Source organism: Phocoena sinus, chromosome 8 (assembly GCF_008692025.1).
Source record: "Phocoena sinus isolate mPhoSin1 chromosome 8, mPhoSin1.pri, whole genome shotgun sequence".
Taxonomy (NCBI): domain Eukaryota; kingdom Metazoa; phylum Chordata; class Mammalia; order Artiodactyla; family Phocoenidae; genus Phocoena; species Phocoena sinus.
This window is the reverse complement of record NC_045770.1, coordinates 109,060,463-109,086,490: the sequence shown is the minus strand read 5'-3', so window position 1 is coordinate 109,086,490 and position 26,028 is coordinate 109,060,463. Positions and strand designations below refer to the sequence as shown.

General features: G+C 61.9%; 1 protein-coding gene across 5 annotated transcripts in view; it reads left to right on the top strand.

Annotated features, from left to right (window-relative positions):
- Positions 1-5,730: 5,730 nt before the first annotated feature.
- Positions 5,731-26,028, top strand: part of LSP1 (lymphocyte specific protein 1) — a 36,762-nt gene continuing 16,464 nt past the window's right edge. For 2 of the 5 annotated variants that reach the window (XM_032639152.1, XM_032639151.1), the window contains exon 1: positions 23,394-24,028. In XM_032639152.1, coding sequence (XP_032495043.1) covers positions 23,409-24,028 — 620 coding nt within the window. In that variant the 5' untranslated portion in view covers positions 23,394-23,408. Of the gene's footprint in view, positions 5,882-18,894; positions 19,044-23,393; positions 24,029-26,028 lie in introns of those variants that run through there. The other 3 variants (XM_032639153.1, XM_032639154.1, XM_032639155.1) reach the window with 3 other exon arrangements.

Here is a 26,028-nt window from a genome sequence, read left to right as displayed (position 1 = left end):
GGGATTGTGCCCTCAGCTCTCTCCCTGGCCTGCCCCTGCGAGTGCGCCTGGGCCCCCGGGCCTTGGTCCCTACACTGTCCTCCAGGAAGGGACCAGGTCTCTGGGAGGAATGGCTGACCACAGAGACAGCCGGTGCATAAGGGCCTGCACCCTCTCGGTGAGCCAGAAAGAAAGTGGGCAGAACAAACAGAAAACAAAGTCACCGAGGGGAGCCGGTCACAAGACATAGACTGGCCGGTGAGATGACGGTGGTGTTTCATGTCTGCTAGACTGAGGTTGGTGTCGGCACTGTGGTCAGGGGAGAGGGCGGCTCCAGTTTCAGAAAACAGGCCACGAGGGCCTTAGGAGTAGAGGAGGGGAGAGAGTGAGAGGCAGCGACAGCAAGTGACGAAGTTAAAGATGCTCTTTGCGTTAATCTTGAAACTTTTCTGTCAGTTTGAAATCATTTCCCCAGATTAAACTTTTCTTTAAACGTCAAAACAAGAACACTTTTTAAAAAAAATTAATTACATTTTGGCTGCATTGGGTCTTTGTTGCTGCGCGCGGGCTTTCTCTAGTTGTTTCGAGCGGGGGCTACTCTTCAATGCGGTGCGTGGGCTTCTCGTGTTGCAGAGCACGGGCTCTAGGCGCGCGGACTTCAGTAGTTGTGGCGCACGGGCTCAGTAGTTGTGGCTCGCGGGCTCTACAGCGCAGGCTCAGTAGTTGTGGCGCACGGGCTTAGTTGCTCCACGGCATGATGGATTTTCCTGGACCAGGGCTCGAACCCGTGTCCCCTGCATTGGCAGGCGGATTCTCAACCACTGCGCCACCAGGGAAGCCCCTAAACGAGAACACTCTTAGGCCCAGACTTCTGAAGATGGAGATGTGGGCAGACGAGCCCAGAGAGCTCGGGAGACCGGGCGGGGCCCGTGGGCTGATGACAGGGCAGTGGGCTTGATGGACGTGGGAGACCCAGACAGGGGTCTCGGGAGGGCTCTGGACACGCCCTTCTTCAGCAGGTTGGGTGAGTGCAGTGGGCCAGACAGACGGGGCAGGGTGGGCGGTGCCAGCCTCGGGGGGGTTGGGCGGAGCCGAGGGTCCACTTGGAAGTGGGTGGAGCAGTAAGGACTAGTATGGGTTGCGGTCCCCCTGGGTTTCCTGCACCTGTGGGACAGGCCTCCCCTCCCCCTTCACCTGTACCCCCACCTGGCCAGGGGGAAGCCAGCGTGGCCTGGAGGACACAGAGCTTCTCCGTGAGCATCCACCGGCAGGGCTTCATGGTGCCTCACCCTCTCTCCAGCTTCGCCCGTGATCACCTGTCCACACCTGTCCCCTTTGGTCCCCAAGCACCAGCTCCATCCAGGCCCAGACCTGCTCCCCCTGCCCCTTAACCAGCAAGCCACAGGCCTCCCTGTCACCCTCCTCCTCACAGCAGCTGGACCTCGGTTTACCTGACAACAAAATGGGTGTGCATGTGAGTATACCCGGCTCACAGGATGGACAGGTGAGGAAGGAGCTCTGGCCCCTTCTGGGAGTCCTCCAGCTGCCCCCAACCTCTCTGCCATGCCACACCCGCCTCGACGCCAGTTCTGGAAGCGTCTCCTGGGCTCTCCCTCGGCTGCCCCCTCCACACCTCCTCAAAGAAGCCTTCTGTGAGCCCTCAGCCCCGAGAGCCTGGCACATGGTCCAGGCCATGGTAACCCTGTGTAGAGGGCAGGTAGCCCTCAGGTGGGGCAGGAGTTTGCATGCCCACTGTCCACACTGGGTCCCAGGGCTCCTCTCACATCTGACCCTACCTCCTGACCACCCCCATCACCAAAGTCCTTGCTGGACTCCCAGTTTTCATCCTCTGTCGTCCTTGGTGGGGGGGGGGTGTGTGCCCGTAGGAAGACCTTCTGGACAGCTGCTCCCTGCTGTGCCCACGGGGGTCATCGTGGACCCTCCACCTGGGCCCCCTCCTCATGGTTTCTCCTGCTTCCGGAGCCCACTCCCTGACTCCCTGGGGAATTTCTGGCAATTCCAGGCTCACCGCAGCTGCCCCCTTCCAGGGAGACCCGGCCCGTGCGGGGGGTCTCAGCCGCGCCCCTCTGCCTGACCCCCAGACCCCATCAGGTGACACGCGTGTGTGCACAGACACCTTTATCTGCTCCCCCGTCTCTTCCGCTGTCCCCCGTCCCCGGTGGCTCCTGTAACCCACCTGCCGCCCCGGACTCTCACCTTACCTGGTCTCAGTGAACCTGCTCAGCACAGCCACTCCTGTCTGCCTGCCATCGTCCTCCCGGGCCTCCCTCCGGCCTGTCTGTCCCCCGCCCACCCCGCAGACTCCCTGCCCTGTCCCTGTCTGTCCCCAGGCACCTCCGGCTCCAGGACCCAGCTTGCCTGATGGGGAGCGTGGAGGGAGCTGCACCAGCAAAGCCTGCAGTTCCTCCCCAGGGCACACACACAGCACGTGTGCCCACGCGCACTGGCGGACCGGCCTGGGAAGCCCTAGCGCAGGAATGAGGGTCAAGCCCCAGCGGGAGACCCTGGGCATGCCTGCAGCCTGCGGACCCGCTGACCATCTCCCTCCCCGCGTCTCTGCTCTCTGCCCACACCCACACAAACGGCCCTGGCCACCTCTGCTTGGGTTTCCACAGCACCTCAGCCCCGGGCGTCCACGTCCACATCCTCTCGTGCCCCTGACCTTCTTCTGCTTTGTACCTGTGCTTAATGATGGCACCCCTGGCTGGACCCCTAGCACAGCTGGGCACCCCATCTTCTCGCTCCCTGGCCTCTGTACCTCGTGGTGGCAGGAGCTGGCTGGCTGCCCACCACACTGCCCACCTTTTCCTACTGGGCACACACTTTGAGGACAGATGAGGCCATAGATCCACCCCCCCAGCCTCCCTCATGGTCTCCCCGCCCCTCCCCTGCCAGCTGGGACTCTGAGGTCCTCGGAGGGAGAAGCCTGGGGTCACAGAACGAATGTGGACCACCTTCCCGCCCACCTTGGCCTGGACTGGGCTGGTGCTAAGCCCCCGAGGTGTAGGATTGTTTGTTACAGCAGCTTCTTCCTTCCCTGACTAGCACATCCCTGTATCAGTGTCCGGGGCACCCATAAAACAGCACCACAGCCAGGGCGGCTCCAACAGCAGCATTCACTGTCCCCAGTCCTGGAGGCTGGAATCCCAGATCCAGGTGTGGGCAGGGCCGTTTCCTCCCGAGGCCTCTCTCCTCGGCGTGTAGACAGCCGGCTTCTCCCTGTGTCCCGTGTCTGTGTCCTGACCTCGTCTTCCTATAAGGACCCCAGTCCTATGGGACTAGGGCCCCACCCTGGTGACCTCGTGTAACCTGATCATCTGAAAAGACCTCATTTTGTAATAAGCCCACGGGTCCTGGGGGTCAGGACGGGAACATGTGAAATTTTAGGGGCCACAATTCAGCTCATAGACCTCCCAGGCCCCCTCTCTCTCCAGCCGCACCCCCCACCCTGTTGTCTTCAGCCCCAACATTTCTCTCCTGGATCAAGACGCCCTTCTCCTCATCCATCCTGCTTCTCCCACTGTCCCCCCTCCAACCCACGGAGCCCCCAGTGGGCTCCTAAACGGTGCTCCTGTGGTCTCTGCCACCCCTCGGCCCTGGAAGGCCGCCTTCCGACCCTCGGCGACATGCCCTCCTCCCACTGGCAGCCGGCCTCAGACCCGTGCTGGCGGACTTGTGCCCTCAGCGCTCCAGATAGACCAGACTGACCACTTCTCCCATCCCCTCCCCAGCATCTAGTCACCCAGTGTCACTTTGTCACTTGAGCGTGTGGTCCTGACACTGGTCTCCCTGGGGACCCATCCCACCTGGGCCTTGGAGGCCACCTGGTCCATGGACCCAGCCGCCCCTGGACGTTCCTCCTTGATGTCCCACAGGCAAGGCAGAGTCAGTGCGTCCCGTGTCTCTCTGCCCCCATCTGCCTCGCCCAGACCTCCTTGGGGTCTGGGCTCAGCATCTCCGGGGCCAGAAGCCTGCCTGGCGCCCACCCCACCCTCCTGCAGAGCCTGTTGCGTCCGGGCTTCGGACTAGCTCGTTGTTTGCCTCGGTCATTCACTGTGTCGCTGGACACTGCACCGGGCTTGGGAGTGAGAGGGGGGACTACAAGGGGTCTCTGCCCTCCCAACAACCCCTCTAGTTTGAGTGAACGATGCCAATGGAACAGATGATGGCGTGTCTGCTTCTTGGGTGGACTCTTAGTTCTTCCGAGGAAGTCCGGCTCTGCTTAATCTGCCAGCAGGGCACAAAGGCCCCCAAACCTGGACACTGGGTCCCCAGGAACGCGTCTTGTTGACCTTGGAGGGAGGAGTGAGAAGGGCGGGTCCAGGGCGCTTTTGTTTGAAGGTGAGAGAGCTTCTAGATACACACACAAAAATGGGATCAGTGGGGGCGCAGAGGCTGGAGGGATGGGAAGAGGCCCTGGGATCTGGAGAGGAGCTGAGTGCTGGGGAGAGCAGAGTCTCAGAGCAGGAGCTGGAGCTTGAGAGGGGAGGGGGACGGGGGCCAGATGGCAAGACGGGAGATGAGGGCAAGGGGGGGAGGCCTGGATGACCATGGAGGGCGCTGCATCTGGGGGCCCACAGCACCCTGTGGGCCCCCAGATCCCCAGAGCATCCTCGGGCATGGCCGCCATGCACTCCCACCTCCCACGTGTGGAGAACGGGGTGTCTCCCACTCTTAGGCCCCAGGAAGTGTCGGATGGGGCGGTTCCAACGTCTCCCAGTCTTGGAGGTGCCACGGGAGCTCCTCCTGAGCTCTGAGGGAGAACCTGTTCTGGGCCCCTACCCCAGCCTCTGGTGATTTCCTGGGGACCTTTGGTTTGTAGACGCACCACCCCCATCTCGCTTTCGTCTTCACATGGCGTCTCCTGGTGGGCAAGTCTGCCTGCAAATTTCCCCTTTTTATAAGGACGCCAGTCATGTTGGATGAGGACCCACCCTAACGACCTCATCCTAACTGATTATATCTGCAATGACCCTATTTCCAAATAAAGTCCCATTCTGAGATGCTGGCCATTAGGACTCGAACCTATGAATTTGGCGGACACAGTTCAGCCCTTAACAGGAGGGATCAGTTGTTTCTGGGCCTTCGAGGGTGGAGATGGACAGAGGGGAGAGAGGGCATGCTTTGGAGGGCCCCGGGGTCTGGTGAATTCTTGGCAGGTGAGGGCCAGTTCCGAGCCCCCTGAGCGCAGGAGGTGGCAGAGTCCAGGGGCAGCAAAGAGACTGGGGACCCCAACAGTTCAGGAAAGTAAAGAAAACGGCAAGAGAAGACGTGGGGCCTGCAGACAGGGCAGCTCATGCTGGGCCCCAGAAATCGCCTGGAGAGCACAGACAAGTGAGGGGTGAGCCAGGCGATGGCCCGAGGCTCTGGGGTAAGTGTCCGAGCTCTGGGCACATATCCAGAGCATCTCCCTCCAGAGAGGTCACCATGCCTAACGTGGAGGCTCGGGGACCAGGACGGCGCCCTGTGCTTGGGGCCACCAGGCCACCCAGGGAGTCCCAGCCCCTGCACCCCTGCACCCACGTCTGCCTCCACCCGGTCCCTCTCTGCCCTCCAGGCCCCTGCAACTTGCTTAACGTTTCCTGATGGCTGTTTTTTTTTTTTTTTCTCTCCTCTTGCAGCAACAGATTAAAAAACAACACCCCAACCCAAGCTCCGATATGCTCCAAACCTCAACCTGCCGCCAGAAGGGGGAAGTGAAACCCGGCTGGGGGTGAGGGGAGGCTCCGGGGCAGCCGCCCCAGGAAGCGCTGAGAGCTTCAGCACACACGCACAGCAGGGACCAGCAGGGACCAGCCGGACGCCAGCCCCAGCCCATGGCCATGGCGGAAGCTCCCAGCCACCCTGGCTCCGAGGAGCTGCTGGTGGAGGAAGGCACAGGGTAAGGCCCGGGCCGGGCCGCGTGAGCGCTGTGGTCCCAAGAAACCTTGGCATGTACTCGTTGTTGGTGGGGGGGGGGGGGGGGAGGGGGGAGGGGGCGATGCTTAACTCGGAGGTCGATGGCACCCTTGGGGCTCAGGGGAGGCACACAGGCTGCAGGGGACCCCATCTCACCCAGGGCAGGTAGACGCCTCTTCTGTCTGCCTCTGCAGCTGGGCCTCACTGGGAGAGTCCAGGTTCCCCACCAGCCAGTGGGATGCTGACCCAGGACCAGGAAGCCCGGACGCCTGGTACTGGTCCAGGATGCGGCCTGGACACCTGGGGAAGAAACCAGGCCGTGGGCAGGCAGTGCCGAAGCCGTGTGGGCAGGAGGTGGGGAGGGCCCCAGGCCAGGAAGCCTGGCGGAGAGGGAGGCTCGGCCTCGGGATCCTCAAAGCCTGTGCTGGAGGCCTGGCCGGGCCCCCTCCCCCAGGCTGCCCCCTCCCGGTGCTGTTGGAGGCCGAGGTTGCCGCAGGTTCTGAGTGCCAGGCAGGCGCCGTTGGTCGGCGGTGGGATGTGAGGGGACACAAGCCGAGGCTGTGCGGCTTGCCAGCAAGAAGGCCCAGCCGTGTGGCCGCAGCCAGAGCTAGGCAGAGGAGCGATGTGACCCAGGCTCCCTCAGGAGGCAGCTGTGCTCCATGGAGCACTCCCCGCGGCCCCCACCCCCACCCGGGCCTGGGCAGGGGCAGAGGAGGAGGGTCCCTGGCTGGGGGAGGGCTGCTGAGGACAGGCATCCACGCTGAGCCACACCGTGGGGGTCCGACTGCCCCAGGGGGCAGGTGCCAGAGAGATGGGAGTGGTCAGGGCTTCGGGAGGGACACGTGTTCTGACAGTCAGGGGTGGGAGCTGTGTGGAGAGAGACCACCAGCCCAGGAGGAAGGGGGCAGGGGCTGCGGCTTCTGCCCCTGCGAGCCGAAGGGAAGGAGCAGGGGCTCCGGGGGGGGGACGTGAGACGCGTACAGCCACAGCACGGGGCTGGAGCCGCCCAGGGCCGGCCCCCACTTGCCCCAGAGCTGCTGCTGGCGGAGGGGGAGAAGGGAGCAGAAGGGAGGGGAGGGGGTCCCACTAGGACCCCCGCTGAGCCCCCGAAGGCAGGGCTCCCCACAGCCTCAGGGTTGACTTGCAAAGTGGATCCAAGCCCAGCTCTTCTGCCTGATTCTGCGATGCTGCTTCTGTTGACAATGAGAGGACAGAAATGTGTGCAGGGCGTGTGTGTGCGTGTGTGTGTGCAGGGCGTGTGTGTGCGTGCGCGTGTGTGTGTGTGCGTGTGTGCGCGTGTGTGTGCGTGTGTGTGCAGGGCGTGTGTGTGCGGGGCGTGTGTGTGCGTGTGTGTGCAGGGCGTGTGTGCGTGTGTGCGCGTGTGTGCAGGGCGTGTGTGTGTGTGCGCGTGTGTGTGTGCAGGGCGTGTGTGCGTGTGTGCGCGTGTGTGCAGGGCGTGTGTGTGTGTGCGCGTGTGTGTGTGCAGGGCGTGTGCGTGTGCGTGTGTGCACGTGTGTGTGTGTGCAGGGCGTGTGCGTGTGTGTGCGTGCGTGCGTGTGCGTGTGTGTGTGTGCAGGGCGTGTGTGCGTGTGTGCGTTGTGTGCGTGTGTGTGTGTGCAGGGCGTGTGTGTGTGCGTGTGTGTATGTGGAGGAAGATTGTCTTCTCCATGCTGAATACCACGGGGACCTGGTGCGGGGGCTTCAGGGGGCCGAGCCCTGGGGGAGTGGAGAGGCTGGGCAGCTGGGATCCGGCGAGGGGCTGTTGTTGTGGGGGAAGGGCATGCTAGCAGGGACCCATTGCTCGCTTGCCACCAAGGAGGGGAGGGGGGCATGGCCCAGGCTCTGTGCCCTGAAGAGACAGCCCCGTTCTTCTAGGGAGGCAGGTCGCTCCACACACAGCAGGTGACTGGGGAACAGCTGTGTCCCCGCTCAGAAACGGCTCCGCACGTCAGCGCTGTCCGGCCCTGGGCGCCTCCGGCCACCTCATGCCCATAGAAGGGCACGGCTTGAGCGGCCTGGCAGGGCCTGCCCCCTCCTTGGCCCCCTCCTTGACCCCCTTCCCAGCTGTCGTGCATGCCAAGGAGAGGGAGGCGGCGGTGGAGGCCACGGCCGCCAGCCCAGGTCCCGGCGGCTCGCTGGTGCCTGTCCCAGGGCCTCGGGCCGCACCTGTGCGGGGTCCATCGGGGGCTCGGTTGGAGAACCGGCTGGATGCACCCCCCGGCCCCTGGAGCCTGGGCACCCCAGCGACATCACCCCCACGGGGGTGGGTGTGACGCTGACATTTCAGAGTGAAACTGAGACCCAGGGTGGGTGGGGTTCTCGTTTCACAAGGTGACTAAGGGAAGCGGGGATTTTCCTGTCCAGGGTGAGGGAGAAAGTCCCCGACGCCTAGGCAGGGGACTGAGGCTGGGAAGCCCCACCCAGGGGCCCCCAGGACAGCCAGGGTCTGCTGGGGTCGGAGCCGAGCAGGTGAGACCTGCCCCCCTGCCCCCCTGCCCCCCATGTGCTGCCCATGGGGGCTTTCAGGTCTGTGGATCCAGGGCAGGCCGTGCCCCTCCAACTGGCCAACTTGGGTCATCCCCTCAGACTGCCCCAGACCCCTCGGGGACCCCATGTGCACCCCAATCCTCCCCAAGGCCAGACGGAACCACGCTGGGCCCTTCCCCTGTCTGCACCCAGGCAGGACTCCTGCTGCCGCCGGGAGATAGGCTTGTCAGCCCCCTGGGCCTCCCCCTGCCGCAGCCCAGCCCTTCCCTGGTTGGCCCGGATGACAGGGTGGTCTCCAGGCCCCTGCCCCTGCCATGTGCTCTTTCTCTGAAAAGCCATCAGGCCACGTCTTCCCATGGGTGGAACCACTCACCATGGAGCGGTGAAAATCCGTGCCCCAGGGCGGCCACTGCAGCCTGCCCTGGCCACCCTGACCTCACCTCTCCCGCCACCTGGCCTTCCCAGCTTGTCCCAGCTCTGGAAGGTGCCGGTTATCATCGCAGACTTTGCCCAGGCCCTTCCTCAACCTACCTGGCCGCCCCACCCCCTCTGCAGGCTTCCCTCCCCTCCCCCGGGGTGGTCGCTACCCCACGCTCCCTTCGCATCTGCCACTGCCCGCGGTGGGGGCCGGCATGGAGCATGGTCTGTCCTCTCCAGCACCCGCCCCGGGTAGGCTGGGCTGCTCTGGCCCTGGATGACCCTGACTGGGGCGGGATGGGGGGAGCAGGTGTCTCCCTGCCCCAGTCGCTGCCTGTCGCTGCCTCAGTCACTCCTCTGTGTGCTGAGCTAAGGGGGCAGGCAGGGTGGGGACAATTTGCAGGGCCACCCTGGGCAGGTCCCTTTCCCGGCCACCTGTCCCTGCAGACCCTCTCGGCCTTGCCCTCTGGGCTGCAGGGTCTTCAGGAGAGAGGCCACAGGTCCCCACGGGGCTGCGGGCAGCTGGCGGCTGGAGGGAGGGGCTGAGCCAGCTGGGAGGCCTTGCATGCCTCGGTCCCCCTGAGGGAGCTGGGGGTGGGAGGAGCCTGTGGCATGTGAGGGGCAGAAACCCACGGGTGGGAACCCCCCACTCAGCCAAGTACCTGGTGGCCCTCCCGCCCGCTTGCCCTCTCCGCAGGACCGGCACCACCTGGTACAGCTGGGCACACGGCCCTGGAGGAGCGGGCAGTGCCAAAGGCCACTCAGGAGGATGGTGGAGCTGGGCGGCATGAGGCCCCGGCCCCGGCAGCGGGCTGATGGGGTGGAGGGATTGGGGGCCGCACGCTGGGGCTCCTTCCCCAGACCTGCTCAGGGCCCAGACCCAGAGGCAGCAGTCAGAGCTGGGTCAGGCCTTGGGACCCCCGGGTGGACCTGGTCTCCTCTGCCCCACGTCAGGGGTCTCGGGCACCTGGAAATTTCCCAGGATGGGGGGAGGCCTAGCTCAGCCCAGATGATGGATGCCTTCCTCCTGCGCCCACCTCCCGCCTCCATCTGGACACTTCCCATTCCCTCCTTGGGTGGGGAAGAGGGAGAGGACCTTGACACACACTGGGGGAAGTCGCTGCACGGCCCACCCTGCTGATCTGGGAAGCCGGAAACCCTTCCCTGCATGCCCACCCCCTTCCTGGTCCCCAGTTCTCTCCTCATAAACAACCCCAGAGCCACCGGGGCAGAGCCAGGAGGGTCTCCGGGCCAGAATGGGCGGGCCCCCCAGGGTGGCACTGTGGGTTTGGGCATTGCTGCCCTCCCTCTGCGACCCCCCCTCCCCCGCCTGCCTCGGCCTCAGCGTCCCTCAGAGGCCAGAGCAATGGGCCAGGCCTCAGGGGGGAAGGTGAGGGCCCTGGCGGCTGGAGCACCCGCTGGTCCTGGAGTTGGCAGGGGTGGGCCCGTGGGTGTTGCCTTTGCTCTCCTGGGCTCTGAGTTCCAGGTGCAGGCGGTAGGAGGCGGATGGGCACAGAGCCCCAGGGCACACGGCACCGGCTGCTGCACCTGGCCTAGTACTTTCTGGGGCGACTCGCCCCTGAGGCCTCAGTTTCCCCGTGTACACGGTCAGAGTCGTAGTACTCAGCACTCACTCAGCCACGCCAGCCTCGCCAAGCTCCGCAAGCCAAGGTTCTCACTGTACAGCCAGTGAGGCAGGTGCTAGGGCCTCCCTTTCCAGGGGCAGAAGCTGAGGCTTAAGGACTGAACCTGCTGCTAGAATGTGTTTCCTAACGCGGCTTCCCTGCAGCAGCTCCTTGGGGAGCCCAGGCCCCCTGCGACCCGGCTAGGACTCAGGGTGACCCAGGGGTGTCTGGGCTGCCCCTCGTAGGTGCTCAATAACCCCACCACTGCTGGTCCCTGAGGTTTCCATGAAGACGAGGGCCACCCCGAATAGGGCACAGCTCAGAAGACTCCCCTAGGGACCTCCTCCAAAGCAGAAAGGGGACTTGGCTTGGCCATAATGAGCTGGTCCTCTCCAGAGCCACCTGGAAAGGAGCCCTCAGCTTCTCTCTCAGGCCCCAGCCCTGAGTCCTTTGCATCTGGGGATCCTCTTTCTAGGGGGGCCCTGGGCCATAAGACAGCCAGTGAGGGCAGTCCCCAAAACTCCCCAAACCCTGAGTGCAACCGAGGCAGACAGAGTCAGACCCTCCTGCTGCTGATGAATTGGGACTTAGAGGGGAAAGCACAGGCTGGGGGTGCAGGGCCAGGGGATGCTCGGCCAAACGGGAATCCAGGCCCAGGGTTGGGAAGCCAGCCCAGCCCCTGCCCCTTCCCCCATACCCATGAGCCTGAAGGGAGGGGGCTGGGGCCTGTGTTGGTGTGGAGTTTATAGGAGATAAGAGGATTGAGAAAATCAGGCCTCCTAACACTGCCCAGCCAGCACAGCCCTGCAGTGCCAGACACAGGCAGATAAGGGGGGTGGGGGTGGGGTGGGCGGTGTCGGTGGCAGGAGAGGAAAGCCCCGGCCCTTTCCTGGGGTCAGGCCAGTCTGTCCAAACCCTATCAGCTAACTGCCTCCAAGCCGGGAAGGTGGGAGTTGGTGGGTTAGCAGGGGGAGCACTGTCTGGTCTCACTGGCTGGCAGGGAGGGGCTGTCTGGGGACCTAGGAACTGAGTCCACCTCACCCCGTAGGAGTGGGAGGGCCTCGGGGCTCTGGCCTCAGAGCCTGGAGCAGGGCCAGCTCTGGGGGTGGGCGTTTGCAGAGGTCAGCAGGGACAGCCGGCAGAGGGTGGGGGTGACAGTAACTGGGAGGTAGTAGTGGTGGGTACAGCCTCGGCTTCCCCACTACCCCAGGAGCTGTTGGTGAGGACCAGAGGCTCACTGCCCTGCTCTATGTCTGGCAGGTGGCATCTCAGATGCTGCTCCTTCCTGCTCCCGGGGAAAAGCACAAGCCCCTCACTCTGAAGGTGTCTGTACCCCCTCATCCCTAGGGAGAGGAAACTGCTTTGTTGATGGTTTCCCTTCTGAGGTCCCAAGGTTGCCAGCTCACCCTCTCCTCCTCTCTCAGTTGCCTCCCTTCGAAAGATAAATGGGGCATGGGACAGATGCACCTAGCTAGTCGATTCTAGAGGAATCTGGAAAGAAGCCGTCAGCCTTTCTCCTCGTCCCATCCCTTCCCCAAATCCCAGCTTCATCTCTATACCCACCACTACACCACCCTGGCTCCTCTCCCTTTGCTGGACCTAGGCACATATAAGACAGATGAGTACTCAGAAACACCGCTCTACTTGGAGTCACCCAGGAGCCACTGAAACCACCAGCCCTGACCCCTCTTCTGCACCCCACCCCCCATGGGCTCTCACTGCTTAATGCACCTTTCGTTGGGATACAACTCTATAAGCGTGGACTCGTGTGTGTGTGTGTGTGTGTGTGTGTGTTGAGAACATCCGAACAAGAGGGCAGATTCCTCCCTCTCCAGCCTCTATTTAAGCTCTATTGTGGTACTCAGCCTACTGGGGAGAGGGTATGCTCTCTTATGTTCTTCAGCCACAAGCTTATGAGCCATGTCTTAGTCACAGAAGAAAGAAAAAAGGAAAACAAAAGGCTCGACAAGAGAGAAAAGTGTGAATGAAAGAAAAGGTAGATGAAGAAAGGTAGGAAGCAGGAACAACTGGATGATGGATGGATGAATGGATGGATAATAGGTGGATGGAGGGATGGATGGATGGGTGGATTGATGAGTGAGTAGATGGATGGATGATGGGTAGAGGGACAGATGGGTGGATGAATGGGTGGACGGATGGATGGTTGGATAGATGGGTGAATGGATGGGTGGATGGATGAATGGATGGTTGGACAGACTAATAATGGCTGAATTGATGAGTGATTGGGTAGATAAATTAGTAGATGGATGGGTGGATGGATGAGTGGGTGGATGGATGAGTGAATGGATGGATAGATGGAAGAGGGAATAGATGCATGGAAGGATGAAGGGTAGAGGGATAGGTAGATGGATGGATGAATGGATGAGTGGATGGATGGAAGGATGAAGCGTGGATGGATAGGTAGATGGATGGATGGAGGGATTGATGGATGAGTAAATGGATGAATGAGTGAATGGATGGAGGGATGGATGGGTGAGTGAATGGGTGAGTGAATGGATGGGTAGATGGATGGATGAATGAATGGTGGGAAGATGGATGCATGGGTGGGTGGGTGGATGTGTGAACAGATGGGTGGATGGATGAGTAGATGGAGGGATGGATGGATGGATGCATGGTGGGCAAATGGATGAATAGGTGGGTGGATAGATGAGTGGATGGATGGATAGGTGGATGGATGAGTGAATGGATGGATGGATGGATGGATGGGTGATGGGACAGATGAGTGGTGGGTAGATGGATGGGTGGATGAATGGATATAGGCTGGTGGATGGGTGGATGGATGATGGACGGATGGATAGGTAGATGGGTAGATGGATGAGTGAATTAATGGATGGAAGGATGAAGGGTGGGTGAATAGATGGATGATGGGTAGATGGTTGGATGAATGAATGGATGGATGGAAGGATGGATGGACAGATGGATGGATGGATGGATGAGTGAATGAACGGGTGAATGGATGGGTGGGTGGATGAGTGTATAGATGAATGTTGGGTAGAATAATGGGGACAGAATGAAGGGATGGTTGGATGGATAGATGATGGGTGGATGGATGAGAAGATAGGTGAATGGATGGATGAATGAATGTGTGGATGGACGGGTGAATATATGGATGATGGATGGATGGATGGATGAGGGGTGGATGAGTGGATGGCTGAATGGGTAGATGAATGGATGAGTGAATGGTTGGATGGATGGATGGGTGGATGGATGTTTGGGTGGATGGACCAGTGATTGGATAGATGAATTTTGGGTAAATGGATGGGTGGATGGATAGGTGAATGGATGGATGGATGTATAATGGGCAGATGGACGGATAGATGGATGGGTGATGTATGCATGGATGAGTAAATGAATGGATTGATAAATGTATGAATGGAGGGATGTTTGGATAGATAACGTGTGAATTGATTGGTGGATGGGTTGATGGGTGGATGGGTTGATGGACGGATGGATGGATTGGTGGTTGGATGGATGAGTGAATGGATGAGTGGATGGATGGGTGGATGGATGGATGGATGGGTGGATGGATGTTTGGGTGGATGGACCGGTGATTGGATAGATGAATTTTGGGTAAATGGATGGGTGGATGGATAGGTGAATGGATGGATGGATGTATAATGGGCAGATGGACGGATAGATGGATGGGTGATGTATGCATGGATGAGTAAATGAATGGATTGATAAATGTATGAATGGAGGGATGTTTGGATAGATAACGTGTGAATTGATTGGTGGATGGGTTGATGGGTGGATGGGTTGATGGACGGATGGATGGATTGGTGGTTGGATGGATGAGTGAATGGATGAGTGGATGGATGGGTGGATGGATGGATAATGGGTAGATAGATGGGTGGATGGATGGATGGATGGGTAGATGGATGGATGGATGTGTAATGGGTGGATGGATGGATTGATGGATGGATGGGTGGATGAATGAAGGGATGGGTGGATGGAGAATTATGGGTGGATGGATGGGTAGATGAGTGGACAGATGGATGGACGAGTGAATGGTTGGATGGATGGATGGATGGATAGATGGATGGATTGGTGGTTGGATGGATGGATGGATGAGTGAATGGATGGATGGATGGATGGATAATGGGTGAATAGATGGGGGGATGGGTGGTTGGATAGGTGGATGGGTGGATGGATGGATGGATATGTAGTGGGTGGATGGATGGATGGGTGGATGGATGGATGAATGAATAGTTGGATAGATGGAGCTTGAGTGAATGAACAGATGGATGATGGGTGGATAAATGGGTGGATATATGGGTAGATGAGTGAATGGATGGATAGATGGATGGATAGATGAATGATGGGTGGATGAATGGGTGGATGGATGCGTGAATGAATGAACGGGTAGATGGATAGATGGATGGATGAATTGGTGTATGGACACACGGAGTGGAATTATGAATTGGTGGATGGGTAAATGAATGTAATGTTACAGATAAACGACTGGACAGATGAATAGAGATGTAATTGGATACTGGGTAGAGTTTTAGATGAACAGATAGGCAAATATAGAAAGAGACAGAAGAATAGGAAGACAGATACTGAGTAAATAGATGTAGGGCTTGGTGCTGGATGAACTATTGAAGGGATAAATTGGTGAAGAGTCAGACCTAAATCAGGGATTTTTCACTCACTGTTCTCTTTTCCTAGAACACTTTCTTCCATCCATGTATGGAGCTACTCTACTCAATTCTCTTTACAAGTAAGGAAAGGCTTATTCCTCCCCATGAGGCTTTCTTTGACTCTCATATATAAAATATCACCCCCCTCCATAACGCCCTATCCTCTTACCCTGAATTCCATCCTCTATAGCATTTACCACCATCCGATACATTGCAATATATATTTCCTTGTTTATTTATTTTTTATTCCCACTAAATGTCATTTTGTGAGAACAGGAACTTTGCTAATTCTAAACAACTCCAGCACCTAAAAAGTGAATACAGTCGGCATTCAATAAGTTTGTCGAAAAATATATGGATAAGTGGAAAAATATATAAAGGTAAATTTAGAGATGAATGACCAGGTGGTTGTTTGGATGAGATGTGGATGAATGAAAATGGCAGTAACTAACATTTATTGGCAATTTACTGTGTTCCAACTACTGTTTTAGATATTAACTCATTTGGATGGCCTTATGGGCAAAATAATGGACAACTATGTATATGGCAGGACAAACATATACGTATTCATGTACAATTGGATGTCTGACTTGCTAGGTGGCAAGATGGTTAGACGTATGGATGGATGAATAGGCAGATATACGAATGGATCTATGAATGGGAAGGATAAATAGTAAAATATTTAGATAAATGTGAGGACAGTAGAATATTTGGAGAGAGAGAAGAATGTATTAAAGAATGAACAAATTGTTCACCTGTTGCATATAGGGGCAGATAGATATACAAATTGATGAATACATAGATAATAGTAATCAACATATCGAGTAGATATTCAGGATAGGTGGATGACTAGCTAAATGCTTCTTTTAAGTGTTTTACATGTTTTACACGTATTAAGGCATTTAAATAAATGGATGGATGGATGGGTATGTACATGGATGGATGAATGGAGGGATAGATGAGTGGGCGGGTGGGTGGACACTTGCTCAATGAAGAAATGTAGAGAAATAGGGATGGACATGAGTATATACGCATTGAATGGATTGAATGAATTGATGGAAGTATATATTGCTTACGTGGACAATTGAATGGATAGATATATTGAGAAATTGATGGATTCATAGATGATACAAGGAAAAACAGATAGCTGTATAGAGAGGACAGATGGAGAGCATGGATGGATGGATGGATAGAGGATGGATGGACAGATGGAGGATGGACTGATGATGGATGGAGGATGGATGGATGGGTGGATGGATGGATGGATGGACTTACGGAGGATGGACGGATGGACGATGGATAGAGGATGGATCAATAGATGATGGGTGGAGGATGGATGGATGGAGGATGGATAGAGGATAGGTGGATGGTGGATAAATGGATGGATGGATGGATGGATGGACAAATAATGGTACAGTTGACATCAAATACTCTGCCCTATTGTTCGTGTTGGGACATGCCCTAATTGGGAAACTGAGTCCTGACCACTGCATTTAAAGATCTTTTCTTGCTACCTCCCACCCATCAGTCTGATAAATAACCGTGCAACGCTATTTAAGTTCTAGTGACAGGAAACTCCTGTCACCCCAAGGCAGCCCTCTACCCTGTGGAAATATTTTTCCTTCTTTTGAACCAAAATATACTTTGGCACATTTCACGCCTGGCTGTCTGTGACTGGGATTCCAGCAGTAAGAGCAGGAGGCAGGAGGAAACGGGCAGGTTGAGATGGAAGGGAAACACACGCTTACTTTCCCTGGGTGATCTGGCTCAGCTCGAGGCCTGGCTCCGTCGCCCTCCCTCCTCCCACCAGAGTCCTGAGGTCTCCGCCGCTCCGGCTAGAGGCTGGGGATGGGCAGTGGGCACAGCTGTTCTCTGCGGCACACCCCACATTCTCTGGCTTCTCTGGGTTGTGCGGGGGGAGGGGCAGGCTGTGGGCCACGGGACACTGGCCTGTTACATGGGGGGGGGCGTCTGAGCCGGACGTCCCGACCCCCACAAAGTCTTCACCAGACAGCCACCACCTGAGCCACTGGGACTGATGGGCCACGTGGAATTCTTCTGACGCCGCTGCCCCCTCCAACACCCAGGGATTCACCCACGTGTCCACCTGCTTGCCGGTCTGAGCCTAACCTGACCCTTTGTCCACTCACACATCTGCAGGTGCTCTCTGGCCCTGACCGCCTGGCACAGCCAGAGGGCAGACTAGCTGGGGAAGCAAGAGGGCCATTGCTCTGCGTGCGGCCGTGGGGTGGAGGGAGGTGGCCGGCCCAGTGCTGTGGTGGCCAGCTGTCGGCAGATGGGCTTGGTCCCGGCTGTGCCGGGCCCCTGCTCTCCGACCTCGGGTACTAGTCTGAGCCTCGGTTTCCCCATCTGGGACACAGGTACGGTGGCGTCTGCCTGTCAGGGTGATCGTGGGCGTTGGCGAGCCTGGCGAGCTCCTGGATGTGAGACGGCTCGGCCCGGAGCTGGCCCTCGGCGAGTCCCGGCGAGTCCCAGCGAGCGAGCCCGAGTCTGGTCCCTCCCTGGTCCGGCCACTCGCCTCGCGTGCGCTCCAGTGAGTCACGGCGACTCAGCCCAACCGGAGAAACAGTGGGCTGGGCTGCTCCTCCTGGGGCCTTGGCCAGAGCCCGGGGGCAAGGGGGGCCGCTGGCCAGGCCACCGCACCGACCTCGTGCCACTGGCCACTTCTGGGGAGCATGGCTCTCCCATCCCGACGGGAGAGGCTGTGTTGGCCTCTGCCTTGCGGGGTGTCGCTGCTCCGACCTTCCAGTGCCATCTGGCAGGGGACGGGGGAGGGCAGCAGCCTCCCCACTGGGGAGCAGACAGGATTCCTGGGGTGCCCCGGCCTCCCCCGTGAGGTGATAACAGGAGCAGAGGGCTGGAAAGAAACAAAGGGAAAATGGAGAACGGGAGGGAGGGGAGAGGAGGGAGGGGGAGGAGGGAGAAGAGGAAGGGAGGGGAGAGGAAGGGAGGGGGAGGGAAGGAGGGAGACAGAGATAGAGACAGAGAGACACCAGAGGGAAAAGAGAGGAGAGAGGGGCTGAGTGTGGGACCAGGGAGGCCGGGGGCAACGGAGGAAGGAGCACGGGCCCCGGGCTGGGCTGGGCAGGGCCGTGGAGAGGGCCAGAGGGCAGCTAGGCCAGGGCTGGGCAAGGGGAGAGGCGGGCAGGGATGGGGAAGCAGATGTGGGGGACCAGGCACCAGTGAGCGATGGAGATGGGATGCAGGAGGGAGGAGCCTGCAAGGCAGGGAGCGGCCGCCAAGGTGGCCAGGGCAGGGGAGGGGGGAGGCGGGAGAGGAGGAGGGAGGGAGGCTACCGCCTGCCCATCACAGGCCTCTGAGGTCCTGCTAAGCCCCCAGGCTGCTGGGCTGCGAGGGTTTTCTCTCTGACATTTTTACTAGTCTCAGAAGGAGGGGGAGGTGGAGGTGGAGAAGACCGAGGGGGGCGGGGGAGGGGGCTGGGGGGAACCAACGGGAAGCAGCTGCTAGGCGTCCTGGAGCGGGAGAGGGGCCGCAGAGACAGGGACAGAGGGGCACTCGGACAGCCCGGGGGCAGCCAGTGGGGAGCTGGCCCAGGGGACCCCCAGGGGCCAGAGGGGCCAGGACAGACAGGCGGAGGGTCACAGACCAACAGACACAGAGAGGAGGCAGGGGAGGGGGTGTCAGAGCCAGAGACCAGCCAGCCAGCCAGAGGGAGAGACAGAGCAAGAAGGAGGGAAAGGGGGAAGGAGAGAGAGAGGGGGGAGAGGGTCCCAGTGGCAGGGGGAGTGGAGGGGGCAGGGCAGCCGCAGAGGGCCGCAGGCAGGAGCCTTTGAAGAAGCAGCCGCAGCGTCCCGTCCCGTCCCCCAGGGCTGGGGTCAGGCCAGGTCGCCGGCCAGGCGGGCGGCCGCACCATGAGCAGCTCTGCGCTCCTGAGAAGGAATTCTAGCAAACAGGGCCTGGAGAGCCTCCTGAGGTAGGTCCCTCCGCCCAGGCTGGGGCGCGGAGGGCAGGGCAGGGTGCCCGCGCTGGTGCCACCCACGGAGGACTGGCACCGCGGAGCCTGGGCCGCCTGGGCGTGGGGCTCCCCAGCCTCCCCCAGGAGCCCGGCCCCAGCCCGGCAGCTCTGCGGCCCCTGTGCCGCGGGCAGGGTGTGCGGTGCACCAGGCTGTGGGCCTGGCGTGCGCACGTGCGTGTGGGTGCGTTCACGCGGGCCCGTCCCTTCCTCTGCGCCCCCAACATCGCGTCCTCTTCTCCCAACTGCACCGCCGGGCCTCAGGCAGTGGCCACTCTCCGCTCGAAGACCCTTTCCCGGGCCCTGGGTCTCTGAGCAGGCTCTGCACTCCCCGGCTGAAGAGCGTGGCCCCAGCGTGGCTTCCGAGGCCTTCTCTGGTCCTGCAGGCCCTCGGGGACTGTCCAGTCACCCCTTACTTTACAGATGATGAAACTGGACTTAGTACCACGTTCACCACCCCCGGCCCTTAGGGCACCAGCCCAGCGTGGAAGGGGCCACGGGCCACGTGAGTGCTTGGGCCTCAGAGCCGGATCTTCCCAAGCTGGAATCCTGGCTCCTGCATCCTTGGGCCATGGGCCAGTGCCCAGTCCTCTCTGGGCCTCAGTTTCCTCCTCTGTAAGGTCGGGGTGTGGTGGCACCTGCCTCGCAGAGTCCTGGAAAGAGAGCAGAAGCAAAGTGCCACAGGTGGGCTCAGAGCCGCTGCTCACTGTGGGCGGCTCCCTGCCTCCCTCTGAGCCGCCTGCAGTGCCCTTCCTCCTCCTCCACCCTTCCAGGCATCTAAGGCCCAGCGGAAACGCTGCCTCCTGCATGCAGCCCGCCTCGGCTTCTCCTGAGCTTGGAGGACTGCCCTCTTCCACCAGGCCCGTGGGCCTGCTCCCTGCCCCCTTGGACGGCATGGCACAGGCTGGGCAGGCTGCTAGCTCCTGGAGGGGACCGGCGTCCCTCAGCATCCCCAGTCCACCCCAGCTCTGACTCTGGGAGGAGGGGGGGCAAGGTGTGCAGGTGGGCTTAGTAGCCTCTGAGGGAAGTTGAGAGCAGCCCCGGGCCCTGTCAGCAGGGTCTCTGCAGTCACGGAGGGATGGCTCTCTCCCTGCCCCACCCTGGCCTGGCCTTAGGGCTGCGACCCCAGGGTGGGGACCAGAGAGAGGGTTGGAGGGGGCCCTGCTGGGCGTGCTCCCTCGGGGCCCCGCTCTGCCCGTGGAGAAGGCAGGCCCCCCTGGGTCTCCTGGGCTTCACACCTGCCCAGTCCACGTGTCTCAGGCGGGACCTCCCGTTCCTGTCAGTTGGGATGTGTCCTCCCAGGAGTCACTGCTGTCCCCCTGTCCCCAGCCTGTGGTCCAGGAACAGAGGAGTGCCTGCTGGGTCAGTCCCCGGGGCTCCCCAGCGCCACGTAACAAATGGGGAAACTGAAGCCACGGGGGCGCGTCGCCCAGCCCACTGTGGGGGGGGGGGTGGTGGTGCAGGGAGGGCCCCAGGGCCTGGCTGTGCACACAAGCATCCGTCCGGTTACGGCTCTGGCTCAGTTCCCAGACCTGGTGCCAGGCTGCTGACTTGGGTGAGCCGGGGGCGAGCTGGAGGCGCCAGCGGGGCTCAGAGGGTACAGCTGCACTGAGGGTGGGGGCAGGCTCGGCACGAGCCCCGAGGACCCAGACAGGGGCAGGTGGGCCAGCAGGTGGCCAGCCAGGGCAGGGACGGGAGGAAACCTCCCTCTGAGCTCCCCGGGGACTCCCGCTGTGGAGGGTGGGGCGGGGGGCGGGGAGCACGCGAGGGTCCCTCGTGAAGAGTCGTGGAGCGCGGCTGTCCGTCCAGCCACGCTGAGCAAGCCCCCTGCACGTGGTCATGCTCCCGACGACGCGCACAGACCCGCACACGCTCCAGGCCCCTGACCCAGCGGCCGGCGGGGCTACACACTCACACACCACACACAGATGTGACTTCCTGCCGCCCTCTCTCCCGAATCTAATGGATCTGCCGAATCTAATGGGCCTGCCGGCCGACAGGCCCCTTGTCCCTGATTGGCAACAGAAAACAAGACTCAGAGAGGCTATGAGTCGCCCCAGGTCCCCTTGGGAGTGGGGAAGCCGTCCCCCTTGCCCCCTGCCTCACCCCAGTCCCTCACCTCGAACGCCTGGGCGCAGGGGAAGGGGGCCAGCAGAGGGGGCGCCGTCCCCTCCATGACAAGCGCCGCAAGGGTCTGCTGGCACCAGCAGTGGCTGGGGTGTAGACTGAATCCAGTTTAAGTGGATTAAAAGCGACCCTAGGGGCCAGTAGGGAAATCGCCCTCCCGCCCCGCCCGTACCCCTCACCTAAGTGGCTCACTCCGGGCTGCGGCGTGTGGCCACCCGGGTGCTGAGCGGGAGCCGGTAGGCGGGCAGGGCCGGAGCCCAGGGCTGACCCCCTCCCCAGCCCCCGTGCCCCCAAGCCCAGCTCTGGCTGGGAGTCACTCCCGGACCCCTCCAGCCACCCTGGGGGATCCAAGCCTCTCCCCAGGCCCCCCCGCCCCCCAGTGTTTGGGGCCGTTGGAGGGCAGCGAGGGGACCCTGGGTCCATCCACTCCCAGAGGATGCTGGACTCGGGGCCACCTGCCGGGTCACACAGTCCTCAAGGGCCTGGCTTCTTAAGGTAGGGGCTGAGCTGGCACAGTGCAAGGGGCTCCTGGTTCCCCAGGGGAAGCTCTGGGCGCCAGAGGAGCCCCCAGCCCCCGGCTCCCAGCACACATCCACCTCGGACACATTGGTGATCTCCATGCCTGGCTCTCCCACCCTGGCCAGCCTGTCCCAGGAGGCCTCTAGGGAGCCCAAAGTGGCAAGAAGGCAAGGGATGGGGCCGGCTGTGTTCTGGGCTGGCCCACGGGGACTGGGGGAAGCCAGGCCTGAAACTACGGTGTCAGAGGGGCGTGGCTGCTTTGGGCCCACCCAAGGGCCCGCATCCGGGGGTGGGGTGGCCCCTGCCCTGGTCAGGCCAGGCGCCTGGTGGGCGGTGCTGCCACGGGTCCGGGTGGTCTGTCGTTCAGAGCGGGTACTGCCCTGGGAGCCCGGGCGAGCCAGCAGCAGGGGGTACAGGGACCAAGTGGCCCAGCCCCTTGGGCAGGGTGTCAGGGCCGGAGCCCAGAGCGCTGAGGTTCAGGCCGGGCTCCAGCCCCGACCCGCAAACCAGAGTGGGACAGAGCGGCAAGTGAGCGGCGGCCAGCGCGCACCGGGCACCTGGGGGCTGGCGCTCCTGTCCCTGCCAGAGCCTCGAGACAGCGCCCCACGGCTCCTGGGCCCTGAGGGACGGCTGGACAGGGTGTGGGCCCCAGGAGCGGCTCAGCACAGGTGGGTGGCCAGGGGCTGACCCACTGCAGGTGGGCGCTGGGTGGCACCAGACCCCGGCCCACCCCAGGAGGCGAGGGTGCCGGGGACGTGAGGGACGGCTGCTGCCCATGATGGGTGGGGAGGTCCTGAGGCTTGTGGAGGTGAGGCTGCGGCTGGGGTGTGCCCTGTGGACCCTGAGGCTCTCCCGTCGGGATGTGTCCTTCCCGGTGGTGGGTGGAAGAAGTGGGGGGAAGACAGAGTGGAGAGGGCAAGGGGCAGCGGGGCCCCTGTGAAGACAGAAAGGGGACGTGTGGGGACAGGACGGGATGAGGGCAGGGGACAGGACAGTGGTCAAAAGGAGGGAGAGGCAGCAAAGGAGGGGCTGGACAAGGCAGGAGATGGGGATGCTCGAGGGGTCCTGGGATGAAGGAAGGGGCCCCCGGGGGCCGGGCAGAGTGGGCACCGAGTACGGGGGGATGGGGAGGGCAGCAGTGACCACCGCCTGCGGTGACCCTCCCGGGAAGGTGGGTGAGGGCAGGCAGGTGAGAGAAGGGAAGGCGGGGAGAAAAGGGAAGAGAAGGAGAGGAAAACCCAGTGAGGAGAGGGAAGGAGGCAGGGGGGCCCGGAGGCGGCACCCCATTCCTGGGCTGGGCCCTCCTGGATGGTGACCCAGGGGCTGCGGGGTTGGGACCCTGCCTGTGCCTCCTTGGGATGGGGGGCCCCCAGTGAGACGCTGCATCTCTGAGCCTCAGTTTCCTTGCCCGTGGAGGGTCACTTTGTCCCTTTAATGGGGTCGTTCCGGCTGAGTCCCTAGCTCTTGGCCAAGACTTTGGGGACAGAGGACCGGGGTCTGGTGGGACATCCAGAAGCGTGGCGCCCCACAGAACCGCTGAGGCTGAGCCCACGCCCCCACCTGTGCGGGCGGGGAGGCCGGGGTGTTGGCCCCGCCCTGGGGCACAGGCAACAGGGTCTGCAGAATCAGAAGACACACAGCCAGGGGTGGCATGACAGAGAGTGAATTAGGGCCGGTCCAATGGCAAAGCCCCTGCACCCCCAGAATGATCGATCCCAAGGGGTCAGGGATGAAGGAGCACCTCGAAGGAAGGGCTGGGGGCTGCGTGTTGGGGGCTCCGGTGGCACAAATGGTGTGGAGGCATCAGGGAGAGGGTCCCGCTGCTCCGTGCACGTGGGGACCCAGGGATCTCTGGGAGGGCGGAGCCAGGAGCAGACGGACAGGTGGTCAGATGCCAGGCTGCACCTCCAGCCCAGGTGGGCAGACAGGTTTGGACGACGTGCAGACCCCGGGACTCGGCTGAGGAAGAGAACCCCTTTGGTGCCGACCGCGGGGAGAGCCACGTGTGGGGCCTTGGGGAGAGGGAGGTGGACCCAGGGCTCCGCACAGGAGGAGGGGGAGGGGGTGGCAGAGGCTCCAGCCGGTGCCAGCCACCGGTCGCGTGTCCTGGAGCGTGCCAGGGCCTGGCCCCGTGAGCGCTCTGAGGACTGTGCCAGGCAGTCCCAGCTGGGCTCGGCAGCGTCCGGCTCTCCTGGAGGGCCGTCCGGCGCCAGGAGGAGACTGGGCCGGGCCCGGGGATGCGGCTGGAGCTGGTGCTGTGCGGTCAGCCCCCGGGTCCCGTCCCCCGGAGGTCGGCCCGGGTGAGGCAGTGTGTAGGCGTAGGGGTGGGCAGGGCGACTCACTGATGTGAAGGATGGGGCGGGGGTGCCTAGGGAGGTCTCCTGGGCTGCCGCGGCATTTGGCCCAGGCCCCTGCGGCGCTGTGGTCAGTGACTCGGAGGGGAAAGGAAAGACCCGTGTGCGTGGGGCGCAGGGCAGAGGGGGGAGCGGCGAGCGCAGGGCCAGTGCCGGCCACAGGCACGCCGGCCACCCCCAGCCCAGATGGGCAGGCTGGTCTGAGCAAATGGGGGCAGAGATGTAGAAGAGCCAATGCCAGGAGGCCGACCATGGAGCCCATCACAAGAGGTAGGCCATCCAGCCAGAGGGAGGTGACAGGCTGGGCAGCGGGACATCCAGCTCTGCTGTGGACCCCACTCTGGGGACCCAGCCTTGACGACCCAGGGGAAGCCTGAGGTAGAGGGGCTCAGGGGCCACGTGCCCACTTTCCAGGCTCGGCGGGGTCTTCGGGGCCCAAGGCGTGGGGCTCTGTAGGGCTGAGCTGTGAGAGGGGGTAAAGCCCCACGAGGAGGGTCACAGACTCCTTAGGCAGGGCCGTTTGCCAGTGCGTGGGCGCCTGGGTGGCAGTGAACTCCGGCCGGGCACCTTTCCCATCTGGCTGTTTGCGGGGGGGTGGGTGCTGGGGGGTCCACCCGACCAGCCTGGACGACTTTGGGGCCAGTGGTGTGACGGGCAGGCCTTCCCTGCTGTCGCCCCCACCAGCATCAGAGCCTGGTCCCCCGGGGGCCGCGTGGGTCCCGAGGCGGCCGCTGCGTCCCAGGTCCGGGGAGGAGGCAGCAAGAACCCAAGCGTCAGGCACTGCACAGTGGGCAGCAGTGACTGGAGCAGGGATGGGGTCCCAGCCAGAGGGCAGGGTGGGGTCTTGCAGGGGGCGTGCAGCGAGCGGGCAGCACCGGGGAACGGGGCTGGCACAGGTCTGGGACCGGGCAGGTCTGCGGCAGGATGTAGAGCCGGAATCCATGGGAACAGAGGCCCCTCCCACACCACCCTGTCCTGCAGGTGGGGAGGCAGGAGACGGGCGCACCGGTCTGGGAGGTACCGGGACCGTGGGTCACACAGTAGAGGGTGGGCTTCACCTCTGGACCCCGGGGGAGGATGGGAAGAGAGAGGCGGGGCTGCGGTGGGGGTCCCGGCTCTGTGTGCTGTGCCCCGTCCATGCCCGCCTCCCTTGGCCGCGATGCCCCTCGTCGTGTCTTCTAGCGGCCACCTTCCTCTCTCCGGGGGCCTCCTCCCACTGTGGCCCCTTGTCCCTCCAGGCTGGGTGCAGGCACAGGGGCCCCCTCACCTGAGAGGGCCTGTTGCCAGTGACTGCCCCCAAAATAAAGCTTGCTATAGGGGTCCTCTTCTGGGGCCCTCGAGCCACAGTGTGGGGTCAGCACTGGTTTGCCTGGCAGCCTCTAAGATCTGTAAGGGCAGAGGAAATGTCACCCATCTCTGGGTGCCCAGCACCTAGCAAAGCAAAGTGCTGGCAAAGAAAGGGAGGGGGAGGGAACGGGGTGGGGGGGAGACGGAAGGGCATGGGGAGACGGAGGCCCTGGGGATGGAGGAACGCGAGAACACAGGTCATCCCAGGCAGGCTGAGGGGAGCTGTCTGCGCTGGCTGGGAGGCTGTGGAGCAGGTGTCAGGTGTCGGGGTGTCGTCCGGGGTAGCCCGGCCCAGGGAGGGAGGCTGGGGCGGTGACGGTGGGGGGCTGTGGTCCTCCCGTCTCCCCATACCAGGGGAGACCTCAGGCCCTGCAGCATCATCTCCCGCCTTCTTGTCAGCTCTAAAGTGGGGTGCCGAGCCGGCCGAGAACCGGGCGGTGGAACTGCCCCAGCTGAGTGGGGTCTGGAGCCGGCAGACGTGGCCCCCAGGGGCCAGTGGGGTGAAGGCCCAGAGGAGACGGGGACGGGGACGGGGCTTGGCCCAAGGGTCCCTGGTGGCTGGAGGGCTGAGGCAGAGGCAGCCTCCCCAGTTTGCCCCG